Below are 17410 nucleotides of genomic sequence, written 5' to 3' on the forward strand. Positions count from 1 at the left end.
CTCCACATTTTTATATGCAGATCAGACTTATCTTCTGAGCTCCATAATCAATATTTAACTACTATGTACTTGTTGATCTCAACTTGGATGTATTCTATGCATATCAAATTTAAGATATGTAACAGTGAGCTCTTGTCTTCCATATCTGGCCACCTTCCAGCTATATTTATTCCTCTCACTTTCCTTATCTTGATAAATGGAAGCTGTGTCCATTCAGCTACTTAAGCCAGAAACATGGGAAATCATTCTGATACCTCAGTTTCCATCACTCCCAACTTTCAGTCATTCACTAAACTCATACTATTCTGAATTCTAAATATATGTCAAATCTATATGCCTCTCTCTCTCCACTGCCACAACTCCAGGCCAAGCCATCGTCACCTCTCATTTGAACCAGGTTCCCCACTACCTCTCTTGTTCCCTTGCCCCATCCATTCTGCAGCCAGCAGCCAGGGTGCTCTTTCTAAAACATCAGTCAGATTACTTCACTTTCATGCCTGAAATGCTCCAGTGACTGCCTGGGTTAACAGTCACTAGGCCTGGTCCCTATCTTCTTCCCCAATATCATTCAATGAAACTAACTTCTTTGCTCACCAAGTCAAACTAGTTCATTTTTAGTTCTTCAGATTCAAAAAACTTTTCTTGCCTTAGAGCCTTTGCACATATTAGCTCCTTTGCCCGGAACCCTTTCCCCTTTTGGCTGACTTCTGCTCACAGGTTTATCCCTCAGTTCAAATGTCTCTTCCTCAAGACTTCCACCAACTCACCCATAATCCATATTGGGTCTTTCCTATTAGGCTTTTTTTGGGGGTTGGGGGTAACACCATATTCTTTTCCTGCTATGGAATTTACTACTAGTGATAATACTAATTTATGCACATAGTTGCTTAATGGCTAGTATCCCCATTTAGCCATGCACAAGGACAGAGACTTTATCTCTTTTATTAACGACATATAGAAGGTACTGAAAAATATTGTGAATAAATGAAATGAACCATTTTTTTATTTGGAAAACTTTGATGGAGAGAACACCGTTGAATCCTCAGTCTTTGCTCTTTTTTTATCTTCTCCACACCCGAAGACTGGTGGTTTTGGGTAGGAGTAATGGGGAATGTCTGGGTTTATATTTCTCCAGCATCTTTTACTCTCAAACTTGTTTGAAATTCAACTCTATTCTTTAACTGAGAAAGAAGCAAACATTCTTTTCTTTGAAATCCTTGAAGGACCATTATTCATTGAAAGTGAGGAAATGATTTGGCTAATCCCCCAATATCTAAATCTATTTCCATTTGAGTTCTCTAAGGCTGGTTCACATTCTTTGCCATGTGGGGTAGTGGAAGTAGCAATTAATTATAATTTGGAAGGGCTGATTTCTTGTCTTTGATCTTCCATTTATCATTTGTGTGACCCTAGATAAGCTATTTTATCTCTGAGCCTTAGTACATGTATATAAAATGGGGGTAATGTTTTGGGTGAGTTATATAAATGTCTAATCACTATGTTGTACACCTGAAACAAATATAATACTGTACAATAACTCTAATTGAAAAATTAAAAATGTTTAAAAAATGAGGATAATAATACCTGACTTATGTATTTCATGAGGCTATTCAAAGGATTAAACAAATAACATATATTTGCATTTGACTAGCCATACAAATGCAAGCTGTTATAATTTATGAAATTTTTGCAAAAGTCAATCCACTTTTTAAAAAAAGGGAAGTACAATAAATAAGTGCATTTATGTAACTCATGTGTCAGCTGCAGGCTGAGTCTTCCAGGTTTATAAGGTCACCTTTTTTTAAATATTTGAATGAACTGGCATTAGCCCCTCCCATGTGCAGTATAAAATCTGCATCCATGTCCCTCCCATCTTCAGTATCTCTAGGAATGAACAGGGAACTTGAATATCTCTTAATCACCTCCAGCTCAAAGTTTCCTCTGCTGAGTTTCCAGTCTCACATTTGTCTTGATGCTTGTGGTTGTTCTTTATGAAAACCCAATACAGATCATGGTCCCATTAAAAAAAAAAGATTTTATTTAATTTTAGAGGGGAAAGGATAGAAAGAGAGAGGGAGAGAAATATTGATGTGAGAGAGCAGCATCAATCGATTGTCTTTCAACTGTGCCTTGACTGGGGATCAAACCTGCAATCCACACATGTGTCCTGGCCAGGAATTGAACTGGTGATCCTTTGCCTTGCAGGATGATGCTCAACCAACTGAGCCACACAGGTCAGGTCCACAGACCTATATTTGACTTTCCCAAAGCACCTCTAAAACAAGGTAGCTGATTCTGTAAGATATATGCTAATGATATGAGGGTGACAGAGGAGGCTATCTCATCCACAACAGATGGACTAAAATATTGTTAGGCACAAATATCAGCATTCTTTTCAAAGTCATTTCTTATTGGCCAGCTTTTTGGACCAAGCCAGCTATCATGTTACTCTGGCTGTGCTGGCTGTCTCTCCACCCTCTTTATGTTTTCTCCACTCTCATTTTTTCTGGACCCATCAGTTCCTCTCCTTGCCTGCCCGTGGAAAACTAGACATAATTCATTCTACCGTTTAATCCCTGTCTCTTATCCCAAAGTTAGCTCCAGGCCTACACTTGTTTTCCCATAAAGTCATTAAGGTACTCTTAAACAAAGGGACATCTGTTCTGGGCACCCACCTTTAACTTACATAAAGGACTGGAAAAAGACTTTAAAGCTGTAGTCTCTTATTTATATGATTAAAATATTAGTCTTAGCATTTCTCCTTGGTCTGGAGCAGAAGGGAGCAACATCCATCTCTTTCTTCTTATAGATCCTGTTTTCCTTCCCCTAGGCACTCCCCTATACCTGTTGGAGGATCACAATGTTTTAGAATTCTTAAAGAGAATTTTCCTACTACCTGTATATTTTTAGTTAAAGGCCTTCAGATTAAAGTATCATTTTACCTCATGATTGGCTGGAGGCAGCATCGACTTGTCTCTTGCCTCTCTAGTTTTCACAAACTCTTGAACTTCCATCAATGAAGGGAGTCAGGCAACATCATCCCTCCCACTCTGTATCCACTGCTGTCCCTCCCTGGTAGGCCAGGATTGTATTACTGTCTGAGTACACAGTTGCACTGTGTGTGTTTGAATAAGACTGTGAGGACTCGGGAAATGCACAGTGGAATTCTGCTGTAGAAACTGCCCGTCTACATGCTTGTATGCTCTCCTTGTTATAGCAGCATCGTCCTAGTGCTCCCCTGGATTAGTTTCCCAGGGCTGCTGTAACTAAGGACCACAAACTGGGTGGTTTACAAAAACAGAAATTTTTTCTCTCATACTTTTGACAGCTAGAAATCTAAAATCAAGGTGTTGTCAGGGCCACTCTCCCTGTGAAGGGTCTAGAAAAGATTCCCAGATGAGTCAGAAATTCTTTGTGGTAATGGTATATTTTAATAGTTCAAGAAAGGGGTCACCCCACGGTATTCTCGAGCAGAGAGCCTTAGTGGAGGACCTTCATGTACCCCAACTCCTGTGTGTTGCCTTTCCTTGAATAATTTTCTGGTTTGTTTGGTGTTTTAGGTGATCAAGCCAACCCTTGCAAATTTCAGGCATGCAATGAATTTTCTGAGTGCTTGGTCAATCCCTGGAGTGGAGAAGCAGAGTGCAAGTGCTACCCTGGGTACCTGAGTGTTGGGGAACGGCCCTGTCAGAGTCTCTGTGACCTGCAGCCTGACTTCTGCTTCAATGATGGAAAGTGTGACATTATGCCCGGACATGGGGCCATTTGTAGGTATGGTGTAATGGGGTTTTGGCTTCACAAGGTTGTGGGTACTTCCTCTGAAGAAAATGGGTCTACACCTATGATTTTAGGATAATCACAGCCATATGTATTATAGAAATTATATCTAGGCAACAGATTGGTGCCATCTAGTTCTCATGTGAAGACTGAGTTGGTTAAAAGGCCTGACTTACACCAAATTCAAATGGTTATTTTATTTCATGCTCTTTGGGAGCGGCAAGAGAAACATTGCCTAGTGTCCTAGGGTTGTGGTTCTTGGAGGTGATGGTGAGGCAACGGGTGCCTAAATTAGGTTTCAGCATAAGATCAACACTCTATAGTGTACCTGAACGTGAAACAGAGAAGTTTCATTCTATTTGGATTATGTTTTTAATAGCTTGGGCTGCTCTTGGTCCTACAGAGTATTCAGAGATAAAGAAAAGCAAATATGTAAAGTCTTTGAAGTTATGACAAGTATATTTTATTTCATATATATACACACACACGAGATCCATTGTTTTAAGGTAGAACTCCCCCCATCCCGCCCTGGCACCCAGTGCAGCAGACAGATGAGCAGATACAGGGAGCCTGACCATCTTTTCCTGCCCATCCCTCTTAAACAAAGCAGAGCAAATCAACCTCCCAGCCATCCACACCACAGTCACATGGTGTAAAAGGAGAGAATGCTGAGAATAAACAAGAGGGCAATTTGTGAGTGTGAAAAAGGTAAAATGTTGGCATAATGCCAAAGACAGGGGACATAGAAATGATTCACACTCTCCTATGTGGAAAAGTATAATGTTTAGCTAGGAAACTAAGGGGAAAAGTAATCTCTTGATATGCAGAGAAATCAGTATTATTTTGAAAAACAGTGATTTCCTTGCTGCCCTGTGATTTGATGACATTTTTGCACAAGTCTAGGCCCTGAGCCTTGGAGGCTGTCTGCAGTGTGGGGAAAGGCCATGAGGAGTCTGGGGACCTGGGCGCCAGCCCCAGCTCTGTTGCTGACTAATGGTGTGACTCACACCAGCCGCTTTCCTCTGGGCCTGCTTTATGTTATCCATAACTAAGGAAGTTGATTAGAATACTTCCTTTAAGTCTAGTCTTTCATTCCACCATTTACTTGCAGTCATTGACCTCCTGGCTCACTGCCAGGCATGATGCACAGACTTAAAACCCGTGACCATTTACCTGATACCTACCTCTTTACTAAAGCTTCAGGTGGTCAGCATTTCTTTACCTTTCCCAGTCCTGCTAAAGCTTCTGTTGTGGATTACTGCTCTCTGCAGAGTGATTCCATGTTTAGACTTGGTCACCTCTCCTTGCAGATGCCGGGTGGGTGAGAACTGGTGGTACCGAGGCGAGCGCTGTGAGGAGTTTGTGTCCGAGCCCTTGGTGATTGGCATCACCATCGCCTCTGTGGTTGGACTTCTCCTCGTCTCTTCTGCTGTCATCTTCTTTCTCATCAGGACTCTTCAAACTCAGAATGCTAGGAGAGAAGGACAGAGGCCCTTTAGGTAAATAAAGAAAACTGTTCTGGTGGAGTAAAATGTTCCTTCTATTCATTCATTTAGTGCAATACTTACCATGTGCCAAATATTAGGTAGGGGTCTGGGGTAGAGGGGAGAAAGCTGTAGAGCTGAATGAAATGTGGTCCCTGCCCCCAAAGGGTGTCAACTGGGAAACACACACAAGCAGCATTATGAATAAGATGCTAAGGGGCCTAGGTGATGGATGAATTAGTTTTGCCTGGGGGAGAGAGTCTTAGAAGATTTGAAGATTGTTATGATATTTAGCGTGACAGAAGAGTAGATATTAACTGTGGGTTGGGTGGGACACTTTCTAGCTGGTGGAATGAGCATGAGCACAGTTAGGAAGGCACGGATGAACCTCAAGGTGCACTGAGGGAAGCGCATCACTCAATATGGCCAAAATGCCGGTTTCATGGTTAGGGAGGGGTGCAAGGGTGATGGAGATAAGGTGAGACCCTTGTGTGAGGACCAGATCTATTAGTGGGTTACTCTTTACTTATTCAGTTTTAAATCTAGATAAGAATCTGACAAGAAATGAAATCTGGTTTTCTTTTAGTTAAGCGTAGCTATATCAGTGGAGAAAGTATAACCTGTTCCACTTGCTAGACTAGCGATCCAAGGACATGTGGGGTTGTTATGTGAATACGATCTCTGGTCATACTTTGCTTTTGTGCTTCTGTAGTCAGTAAGAGCTGCTGGTTTAGGTCTAGGTTACCTTCCCTCACCCTCGGCTTGCCAAGGAGTCACCTCTCCCAGGTTCCTAGAACACCAAGGACAGACTTCCATCATTGCTCTTACCCTCTTTATTGACTCTGACTTTGCATTAGACTCTAATCTCATTCTGGAGAGGGATTCCCATAAATTTTTCATATCAGTAGTATCTAGAACAGTCTTAGGCACATAATCAATGCTCAGTAAATATTTGTAGATATGAGTTGAATTGAATTGAGTCCCAGCACCCCCATATTTATATTCCTATCAGATTATCTGTGTGTTACACATTGATTTTTGATTGGTCTACTCTGGTAATGATGGTGCCATATGCATTTAATGAAACACTCTCTATTAGCAGGCATGGTTCCCCATCAGCATTTATTGAGTGCCAGGCACTGTGGGGCAAATAAAAGTGTAAGAGACATGGAACAATTTCATAGGGTCCTTGCCAGGTAGCTGAGGAGATAACAATGATAACACCTGATAAATAATTTTTGAGATTATCTGGTTGTTTTTCACAGTCCCTTTCCACATTTGTATCAGTCACCTCTTTTTCTTCCCCAACAGAAATCTTGCTACAGGTAAATAGTCTTCCAAGTCATTGAGCATCTGAACAAGAACCTGAATCAATCATACTTTTCTTTTTGTGGCTCCAGCAGGCGGCTTGACAGCCTCCCGTCCGTTGAAGATGCTGTAAAATACAACCCTGCCTATGAAAGCCATGTGATGGGAACTGAGCAGTACAAGGGACCCTATCCTCCGTGTCCCTTCTACAGCTCTCCAGGAGGAGAGATCTTTGGCGGCCTGAATAGGGAAGAAATCAGACAAATGTATGAGAACAGTGGGCTTTCCAGGGAGGTAGGAAACTGCTTTTCTGTTGTCACTCTGCTGCTGCTGGTGTGTGTGTGTGTGTGTGCATGAGCTTCAGGAAAAGATGACAAGTATTTCCTGATTAGTTCTTACCCCATGATATCTCCTAGGTGATGTTGGATGCAGAGGGTATATACATCTGAGCTGCACCTCATTCTCTACCCAGTGGTTTCTATTTCCATTATTAGCAAATGCTCTTTCCCTCCTTACCCCCCTTCCTTAGAAGTATGTCTGAGTTATTCTGTTTGTGTAGTATCCAAACCTTCCATTCCTCTGTAAAGGCTGTTCTTTCCTGTACCTCCTTTTGATAGCCCAGAAAGCCACAATTCCTTATAAATATTAGAACCCTTTTTATTTATTTATAGTCTTGTGGTGAATAGTGTTTATTTATTTATATATTTTAATTGAATTTATTGGGGTGATACTAGTTCACGAAACCACACGGGTTTTAAGAGTATGACTCAATAAAACATACCATCCGCTGCACACTGTATTGTGGGCCCATTGGCCCAAGCAAAGTCTCTTTCTGTCCCTGTTCCTCCCCTTTGCCCACCTCTACCTATCCCCCACACCCTTTCCCTCTGGCTATCACCACACTGTTGTCTGTATCTACGTGTTATGTATATATGTTTTTATAGTGCCATGCATGGCCTCTTTTTCTTTTCTGTTTTTTTTTTTTTAAAGGAAATTCAAGAAAGAATGAGAATTTTGGAACTGTATGCCAATGATCCCGAGTTTGCAGCTTTTGTGAGAGAACACCAAATGTAAGCATTAGGAACAGTGTCCCCATTCAGGCTCTTAACAGTTTCCTTGGAACCGTACCTCCAGCGGGAGCACCTGATTCCTGTTCATGTGACCTGGGCTCTGGTGGTAGCCCGTGCTTGCTGAGTTCTTCATAGTCAACACACTTTCACACAGATTACCTCACTTATTTCTCATAAGGGCTCTATCAGTTGAATGTTCTCATTTAAGTTTTATAAGTGAGCAAAAAAAGCCTTGGAGAGCTGACAGGACTTACTCAAGATCACAGTGGTAGCAAATGGCAGAGAAAATTTAGAATGAAGACACTACATGGTCTGGTCTAGAGCTTCCTGGGCTCTGTCATGTTTTCCCTCTTATTACCATAGGTGTCACCCTTGATTTAATGCTCTGAAATACTTTTGATAGTTTCCATGAAAAGCACGTGAGTAGCCATCAATCCTAACATTTAATTATCTCTATAGATACTTTTCACTATGCTTTGAATTACACAAATTTCATTAAAGTGTATACATTGTTTCTATAAAGTTCATTTTATATTTCATTCTGTATTTCAATTGCTTTTCTCAGCCTGCATTTTGGGCAGGTGTCTCTGGTTTTATTCCTTTTGTTCCCCAGGATCCGTAACCAGACTTAAGTTACAAAATAAACTATCTTATAAAGAGACCATTATGGGCAGTAATTGAGTGTCATGGGTGCAATTAGTATATTTGCTCTTAATGCTGCCCTCACAAGGGTGCTTCCTTATGGGCAGGTTCAACTCAAGCCAGATATTTTCATCTGGCTTGAAAAGAGAAAAACCAGGGCAATTCACTGAAGCTTGTGGAAGAAATTGATAAAGGGTCAGGATAACACCCATGGCCCTGTAGTGTCTGCCCCTTTGCTCCAAATTCCTTTTTCTCTGGTATACAGTCTCTCCCATGATTCCTCTCTGATAGGAAGGGACAAACTGACACTTAAGGGAACTGAGGAAGTATTTTTATAATTCCATGTACATGGTAGAGACCCCTTTAAAAATCTCTGAACATCTGACTTGGCTCTTGGGAGGTACTGCCAACCTTGCTTACTGCTGGTCAAACAGTAGTACCAGGAGTCTGCCTTTGAAACCAGGGTACCTACTTGTCTGAAGCTAGCAGATGACTGGGGACTCCATTCCAGGGGTATCTAATAAAAGAACATAATTGACAGTTTTGTCCTCCCTAAGACTTTTTATAAGCCCCTTGGAGACCCCTGCCTGAATCTGTTGCCTGGATGAAAAATGCATCTCATCTAGGCCAAGACATCCAAAGACAGGGTTCAGGAGAATGTAATTAGTGGAAGACAGATTGACTACATTGCTTCAGTTTCTGCTGGCAAACTGCCTGTCAATAACATATACAATACAAAATCCATGGTAACAGAAGATTCCAAAAAAAAAGATTGGTGAAGCAAAAGGAAGTTCACACATGCACTATAAACTTAAGAGGGATGTTCGTTAAGGAAGATGGCATTGAAAAAGTGTTAGGCACACCCTTTTTAAAGGGACTTATCTAAGAAAAAGAAGAAGGTCCAAACTATGAATGGTAAAATGACAACAAACTCACAACTATCAACTGAATCTAAAAAACAAAAACAAACAACTACAACAGGAACAGAATCACAGAAATGGAGATCACATGGAGGGTTATCAATGGGGAGGTAGAGGGGGGAAAATGGAGGAAAAAGGTACAGGGAATAAGAAGCATAATTGGTAGGTACAAAATAGACAGGAGGGGGTTAAGAATAGAATAGGAAATGGAGAAGCCAAAGAGCTTATATGTACAACCCATGGACATAAACTAAGCAGGGGAGGAATGGTGGAGGGAAGGGGGGTACAAAGCAGAGGGGCATAAAGGGGAGAAAAAAATGGGACAACTGTAATAGCATGATCAATAAAATATATTTTAAAAAATGTTAGGCATATAACCCACACAATATTTTCAGTTTCACTTAATCTCAGCATTTTATCTAACAGTAGCCCAAGAAAATGTTAATAGACTTGATTTAGGATTTAGTAAAAACATTATATGGTCTTTGTAGAGAAGGATTTTTAAAATATATTTTATTGATTATGCTCTGAGCAGTCCTCCCATTTTCCCCCTTCACTCCCCTCTACCCTGCACACCCCCTTCCACCCATATTCCCCCCCTTTAGTTCATGTCCATGTGTCATAAGTTCTTTAGCTTCTACATTTCCCATACTATTCTTACCCTCTCCCTGTCTATTTTCTACCTACCATCTATGCTACTTATTCTCTGTACCTTTTCCCCCTCTCTCCTCCTCCCACTCCCCTGTTGCTAACCCTCCATGTGATCTCCATTTCTGTGGTTCTGTTCCTGTTCTAGTTGTTTGCTTAGTTTCTTTTGGTTTTGCTTTAGGTGTGGTTGTTAATAACTGTGAGTTTGCTGTCATTTTACTGTACATATTTTTTATCTTCTTTTTCTTAGATAAGTCCTTTTAACATTTCATATAATAAGGGTTTGGTGATGATGACCTCCTTTAACTTGACCTTATCTAAGAAGCCCTTGATCTGCCCTTCCATTCTAAACGAAAGCTTTGCTGGATAGAGCAGTCTTGGATGTGGGTCCTTGCCTTTCATGACTTGGAATACTTCTTTCCAGCCCCTTCTTGCCTGTAAGGTCTCTTTTGAGAAATCAGCTGACAGTCTGATGGGAACTCCTTTGTAGGTAACTCTCTCCTTTTGTTTCTACTTTTAAGATTCTCTCCTTCTCTTTAATCTTGGCTAAGGTAATTATGATGTGCCTTGGTGTGTTCCTCCGTGGGTCCAACTTCTTTGGGACTCTCTGAGAGTCCTGGACTTCCTGGAATTTTATTTCCTTTGCCAGAATGGGGAAGTTCTCCTTCATTATTTGTTCAAGTAAGTTTTCAATTTGTTGTTCTTTCTCTTCTTCTTCTGGCACCCCTGTAATTTGAATGTTGGAATGTTTCAAGATGTCCTGGAGGTTCCTAAGCCTCTCCTTATTTTTTTGAATTCTTATTTCTTCATTCTTTTCTGATTGGATGTTTCTTTCTTCCTTCTGGTCCACACTGTTGATTTGAGTCCTGATTTCCTTCCGATAACTATTGGTTCCCTGTATACTTCCCTTTATTTCACTTAGCGTAGCCTTCATTTTTTCCTCTAATTTTTGACCAAATTCAACCAATTCTGTGAGCATCCTGACTACCAGTGTTTTGAACTGTGCATCTGATAGGTTGGCTAAGGTTTATCTCTTGACATTTAGTTGTATTTTTTCTGGAGCTTCGATCTGTTCTTTTGAGCCTTTTTTTTTTGTCTTGACACACCTGTTACATAGTAAGGGGCTGAACCTTAGGTGTTCACCAGGGTGGGGTAACCCACATCGCTGGGTTGTGACACTGTCTGTGGGGGAGGGGTCCGAGAGGGAACAATGCTGCTTGCTCTGCTCTCTGCCAGTTTTTAGTCACTTCCAAGGCTTCCCCCAAGCAAACTGGGCCCTTCTGGTGCTGATTCCCATGTGGGTGGGCTTGTGTACATTCTAGGATGCTGTGGGTCTCTCCAGCGAACTCTCCTATGAGGCTGGGTGCCTCTCCCGGCACCTCAACCCCCACAGGTGTGTTCAGTCAGTGTGTTTTGAGGGTTTATTTCCCCATGCTGGGACCCTGGGTTGTGCAGTCTGTCTCACTGCCCAGTTTTGCCTGGTTTATCTGTGTGTGAATGTGGGATTACCTGGTTCTGCCAGCTGCCTTGTGTGCCACGCCCCTCCACAATCCACTACCTCACTGGGTCTGCCAGCCACCACTTTGACATGACCCCTTTCTGCCCTGTTACCCGATTCTGCCCCTCCTACCAGTCTGGATGAATGTGTCTACTTTAACTCCTTGGTTGTCAGAGTTCCATACAGTTCAATTTTCTGTTGGTACTGGTAGTTTTTTGTTTCTAAATTGTTGTTGTCCTTATTTTGGTTGTGGGAGGAGGCGCAGTGTGTCTACCTATGCCTCTATCTTGGCCAGGGATTTTTTTTAAACTTAGCAAAGTGCGGGATAACTTTGTGCAGAGAAAGCAAATAGAGAGTACTGGTGATTTTAGGAATACAACTTGGCAATGTATTACAGCAGAAGTGCCTTTCAATGTACATTCTTGCTTCTTCAATTAATTGTGTTTTTCTTTTTCCCATAACAGGGATGAGCTTTAATCATGACTCGTATTTTGGAACAGATTAGAAGCCTAGAGAAGATAGAGATCACTTGTTACTGTATCATATAATGAACCTGGATTTTGAACTCCATTGGAAGATGAGTATTTTACTATAAAACATGAAGTTTAGGGCACACATTTTTTTTTCCAGTTCAAAATTTCAGAATGTAGTAAGAGATGTGACAATTTTTATACCTACAAAAAATTTTGTACCTACACTGTATGTAAAGAAATTCAAAACTATGTGGGTTCTGGAAAGCATTCTGGAAGAAAGCAGCCGGGCCTGAGGGCGCCTTGGGGAGGCATTGCTGTCTGCTGCCGCATGTCCCAGGCCGTCTGCTGACAACTGCACCTCTGGAGTCCCAGGAGGAAGAGAAGGCGAGATTATTACAGGAGAGGGCAGGTTTGCCAGGTAAACATTCTGTAGCATGCTTGGTATCGTCAGATGGAGTGAGAAGCCTTTGATGCAGTTTTAATATAGTTTATAGTCAGATTTGTCTAATTAAAATGTTAAGTTTTGGGGGAGGATTAAACTGCTGAAGAAAAAGTAAACTTTTTGCTGCTCTATAGAATTAGTCTTGTACTTTATGCTTCTACCAGACTTTTGAATTTCCTGAGCATGTTAATTAAGATCACATTACTGTTGTGTTAACTATCTCAGAATCTTTTTTTCTTTTTTTTGCTATCAAGAACAATACATATATATGAAGTCTGAAGGCTTTCCTTCAACTAAAGATGAATTTAATTGTGGACAGGGAGGGAATGAAGGTTAGGTCAAGGCCACAGAGCTGAGAGTGTATGGTATGCCGATTGACAGGTGGGCTGAGTTAGAACTTACAGGTTCCTTGACCCTGCTTATGGTATCTAAAGATGTCCCAGCTGAATCCTGGATCTTCTCTAGTTTCTGATATTTTCATTTGGGAAATAGCACTTAACTACCTCACGTAGTACAGGTTAGCTGATTTGGATTACTTCTCTTTTGTTTAATAACTTGTCTAAATTAATTCCTGCTTAATATCTTTTATTTTATAGGTAGGAAAAGGTCCCCATCTTATATAAATTTTAACTGAATTAGTAACTACCCACTTTATCTCCAGTATGTTTTTGAGTGGGTAGCTTTGGAAGGGCAAAGGAGAGGGCCAAATAATCATCATTATTAATATTAAATTGTATGTGCAAATAAGTTATTATTGATACAGATATTTTATGTTACAATGTCTTTAATATTAGTATTAAAGCAATCTGGAACATTTGATTTTTTTCTGACTAGGGATAGACTGACCATTAAGATAAAATATTGGTTAACTTATTTTTTTTCTTAACTTGATGACTGCCAATTTCACTCATTATGAAGACACCAGAAACTAAATGTCTGGGCTCAGTACATGCCACAGTAAAGCTAGTGAAGCCTTGAAGATATCCAGGTACTTTGCAAAGTTTGTGTGGTAACTAGTGTGTGTGTGTGTGTGTGTGTGTGTGTGTGGTGTGAAGGCAGTTCCCTTATGTCAGTATTTCTTGTATTCCCTCTCACATACCGCATTCTCTAGGACTTCAGCAGAGGTACAAGCCACTGCTGGGACATTTTTTGCTGGGCCCATTTGAAAGGTAGTTGATAAAATTTAATGGCACTCGTCACTACTAAGTGCTTAATTTTATTTGTAAAACTTCTAAAGAGTTCTGTTTAGCTTTGAAATTTTTCCTAAACTTGTTTGTGTTTGATTTAAAAAATTGTTTTATCGCAAATTAACCATAGAATGCCACCTTTTGAATGTCCACCTGCTGGCAGAGTTCCAGATGGATGCGAAGGGCAACTAGAGCAGGTCGGCCCGTGAGACACTCAGGAGGAACAGACTCTGAGCTGTGGGAGGATCGTTGTTTCCCAGGGGCCAGGCAGTGAAGTGGGGATTTGAGAATCTGATGGGTCTCTGTCTCTCATTTTCTTTTGTGTGACCTTTTCATGCGAGAGCAAATTTCTTAGCTCTACGTGAGTATCTGCTCCACACCTATTATGTGGAAAATTAAGGAAGTCCTGCACTCTCAGGGTTGCCCCACCTTGTTACAGCTGAACCACGTGGGGTAGGTCAGAGAGTGCAGTTTCCATGCTGAAGATCCACTGATGTTCACACTGCCCAGAAAGGACTTTTAAAAAACTTAAGTACAGTTGGTATACCCTATTATACTAGTTACATTAGTTTCAGGTGGACAATATGGTGATTTGTCACTTTTATACCTTACGTTATGGTCATCCCACTAACTCCAGAATCACCTGTCACCATGCAACTTCATCACAGTGTTGTCTATTGTCCTTCCCTTCGGCAGACACTGTGCTCACTGAAGCAGAGAAAGAGATACCATATGCTCTCACTTCTAGTGGAATCTAAAAAACAAACAAAATTTAACAACCCAGATTCATAGAAACAGAGAGAGCTTTTAAAAAGAGCATTCCCCAAGGTAATTTAATGGCATGCAGTCATTTTGAAGTATTAGGCTCAACTCTCCTTTTAGGGTATGTGATTGAGGAATGAAATATTCTGGTTATTAGAACATTCTCACTAACCTAGCAATATAATATTCAATAAAACTATCACTTTATTTGAAAACAATAAAATGCAGTTAGCACTAAAAGTACATGGTAAATAACTAAAAAAACTTGTTTTTTGATTCGTAAGGTGCTTTGGAGTCTTACAGATATAGATAGCCTTTATTGTTGAGTGTCTACACACAATTCTTATTTTCATGGGTTCTGGATAAAGGGGAATTTATTTGAGAAATAAGATTCCATTTCCATCATGGCAATGTTTTAAGAGTATTTGTTCACATTTATGTGTCCTAAGGTCCCATTTACTTTACACAATGAAACAAGTGCAGGCTTTGCCTGATTTTCTTCCCACCTCTTCTTTTTTCTTCTGTAGTGTCTGGTCACCATGGGTAGGTTACTGCCCGCCTCCCTCCCCTGTTTTACCACGTAGTGCATTGTGATGTAGCGAAACAGCCCTGACTTAATAGTACTTTAGGAAAAAAGATAAAAAATGTACAAATAGTTTTTGTTGGCTCTAAAACTATGTTGAGTCGACGAAGATATCTGATCTGATTATTCATTTGCATTCTAGCTTTATCAGTTTCCCTTCCATTTCGTGATTTTTAGGCAGGTTGTATTTTGTGTCATTTCCATGTTTTCTGTCATGGATACCAGCCTGTAAATTGACTTTTCATTTTGAAATGGGAAGTGAATTCGACATATTTATACCATGAAGAAATAGCCAATTTAGGAGAATAACCCATCTTTATTAAACTGAGATGTTTTAGCCAAGAAAGTTATGGGTCAAATTTTTTCTCCCTAAAATGCTTCTAACAATTCCCAGTAGGAATGGGTAGGGCCAGCTTTCTTCATTTATAGTCCAGCTGCAAGAGTCATGGACCCAGCTCATTCTACTCCCAAATGTATAATAAATGCAGAAAAAAAGATGTGAAGGTCACAAACCTCAAATCAATCAGTTGCATTGTATTCTACAGTAGATCCTGGCTGGTGGTGGGAAGGTGGGAGGGTACCAAAAAGTGATTGATGGTGTAGAGAATCTGCCTGGAAATTTTTTTGGCACATGGATTTTATAAAACCTTATAATACTCCTATGAGTTGATAAGACACAGCTTAAATGGCACCCCTCATTTGCACAATTTACAACTACAGACTAGATTAAATGATTTCTTCTCCTGGCTTTTCTCCCCTCGCTTATACTTAATTATTCCTTTAGAGATTAAGGGCATACATAGGAAAAAGGTAACCATGATATCAAAGAATACAGGTATAATTATTTATGTATCAGGACTATGTGATGTTTCTGGGGTGATCGTGTTCAATATGGGGTATAGATAATGAAAGTTTTTTTTTCATCTTGTTTAAAATGACATTTTACCTAAACTGGGTCAGACAAATTCATGCTACTGTACTTTTTTTTTTTGAAATGCTCTAGTCTTAATTCTAGCTAATTAGCATGAAAAAGTCTTTGTGTATATAAAAGGGGCTTTCCTTCTCATGTATGTATGCCATTTTCATTATTAATAAACTTCTCTTTCAAGAACCTTGCCTACATTTTTTTTCAATTGTAGATAATAGCAACAGTTGAGTTGTAATTACCATTCAAAGATACAATGTAAGCATGGTGCAAAAATGAAGATCAGTCTTTGATTATTTTTAAAATTTATTTTATTTATTTGATTTTTAAGAATTTTTAAAAATTAAATTACAATTGACATACAATATCATATTAGTTTCAGATGTACAACACAGTGATTAGACATTTACATAACTTACAAAGTGATCACCCCATAAGTCCAGTACCCATCTGACACTATGCACGTTTGTTAAAATATTACTGTGTTTCATATGCTGTACTTAAATTAACATTCCCATGATTGTTTTTATAACTGATGATTATTTTTAATCACTTCACCTTTCCCCCCATGCCCCAACACCCTTCCCATCTGGCTTTGATTAGCATTTGGGAAGTGAAGATGTAGGGGAACCAGAGACAAATCTAGAGCTCAGATGTTGCCTTTGTTGCTATTTAATGATGCTGAGTCATTATTTAGCCTCTCTTGAACTTTACTCTTGTAACTGTTAGAAGCTTTTATTTTTTTCTTATTTGCTTAAGGAAGGGATGGAAAGAAAACTGATGGAATTGATTAAAGAAAGATTAGGGGGTAGTTAGCACCAGCTGTGCTGTAATGAGAGCAGGAACTGTGAGCTGACTAGAGGACAGAGGAGACCAATATGCTGACAGCAACCTAAAGCCATCTTGCATGGGAAGGGCAGGAGGCAACTCAGCTACCACTTACCTGAGCATCAACACGAGAAATCTCAATTTTCAGTTTTTTCCCTTCCTGCACTTGTGTGATGTCTTTTGGCAACAGAGCATGAGACAATCCTATATCAGTAAAAAGGAGGGGTGGTCCTGATTCGACTCCAATGACTGTATTATAAAAATGCAAAGTGAGAGAAATGTGTCTAATAAACATCTGTTGATTAACTAGTGGCCAAGTTTTAAGAGAAAGTGAGTAGTAACACTGTTTTTAATAAACTGAGTCAGGACAAGCCTAGGCACTTTAGCTGAGGCTTCCCCATGCTGGTCCACCTCTAGGTGCTTCTGAACGTATGTCCCATTGGAGCCACTCCTTGACGGGCTGTGTCCTGAGAACTAACCCTTAAATTATCTTCTCACCAATACACACACATATTTTGTGTCCCATGTTTTAAAGAACAAATGAATCTATCCTAATATAATAATAGTTGTTGAGAAACTATGCTTTTGTAACACCAACATGGTGTGTGGGCTTTCTAGATATAATTTCTTTTTGCAAATGAATAACTCTCATGGTTAATATTGCACATATCATTGCAAGTTTGGGGAAGAATGTGCATATTTTTGGCAGGTGGGACTTTGAAGGAGCCTCAGAAAACCCACAAAAACTCTTTTTATGCCTAGTTCTGTACCACGTACATGTTTTCATTCCATTACTCACCAAGGGTGTGTTGTACTTTTTTACCTATGCCACTGACTTTCCACTAAACTGAGTACTTTGATGT

At 40.0% G+C, this 17410-nt stretch overlaps 1 protein-coding gene across 5 annotated transcripts in view; it reads left to right on the top strand.

Annotated features, from left to right (window-relative positions):
- The window catches only part of IMPG2 (interphotoreceptor matrix proteoglycan 2), an 83433-nt gene extending 67554 nt beyond the window's left edge, over positions 1 to 15879 (top strand). For 3 of the 5 annotated variants that reach the window (XM_045851942.1, XM_045851946.1, XM_045851945.1), the window contains 5 exons: positions 3561 to 3771; positions 5088 to 5276; positions 6662 to 6863; positions 7560 to 7639; positions 11812 to 15879. In XM_045851942.1, coding sequence (XP_045707898.1) covers positions 3561 to 3771; positions 5088 to 5276; positions 6662 to 6863; positions 7560 to 7639; positions 11812 to 11824 — 695 coding nt within the window. In that variant the 3' untranslated portion in view covers positions 11825 to 15879. Of the gene's footprint in view, positions 1 to 3560; positions 3772 to 5087; positions 5277 to 6661; positions 6864 to 7559; positions 7644 to 11811 lie in introns of those variants that run through there. The other 2 variants (XM_045851943.1, XM_045851944.1) reach the window with 2 other exon arrangements.
- Positions 15880 to 17410: the final 1531 nt, after the last annotated feature.

The sequence above is a fragment of the Phyllostomus hastatus genome, unplaced genomic scaffold (genome assembly GCF_019186645.2).
Source record: "Phyllostomus hastatus isolate PE091 unplaced genomic scaffold, TTU_PhHast_1.1 phas_contig_86, whole genome shotgun sequence".
NCBI classification, from domain to species: Eukaryota; Metazoa; Chordata; class Mammalia; order Chiroptera; family Phyllostomidae; genus Phyllostomus; species Phyllostomus hastatus.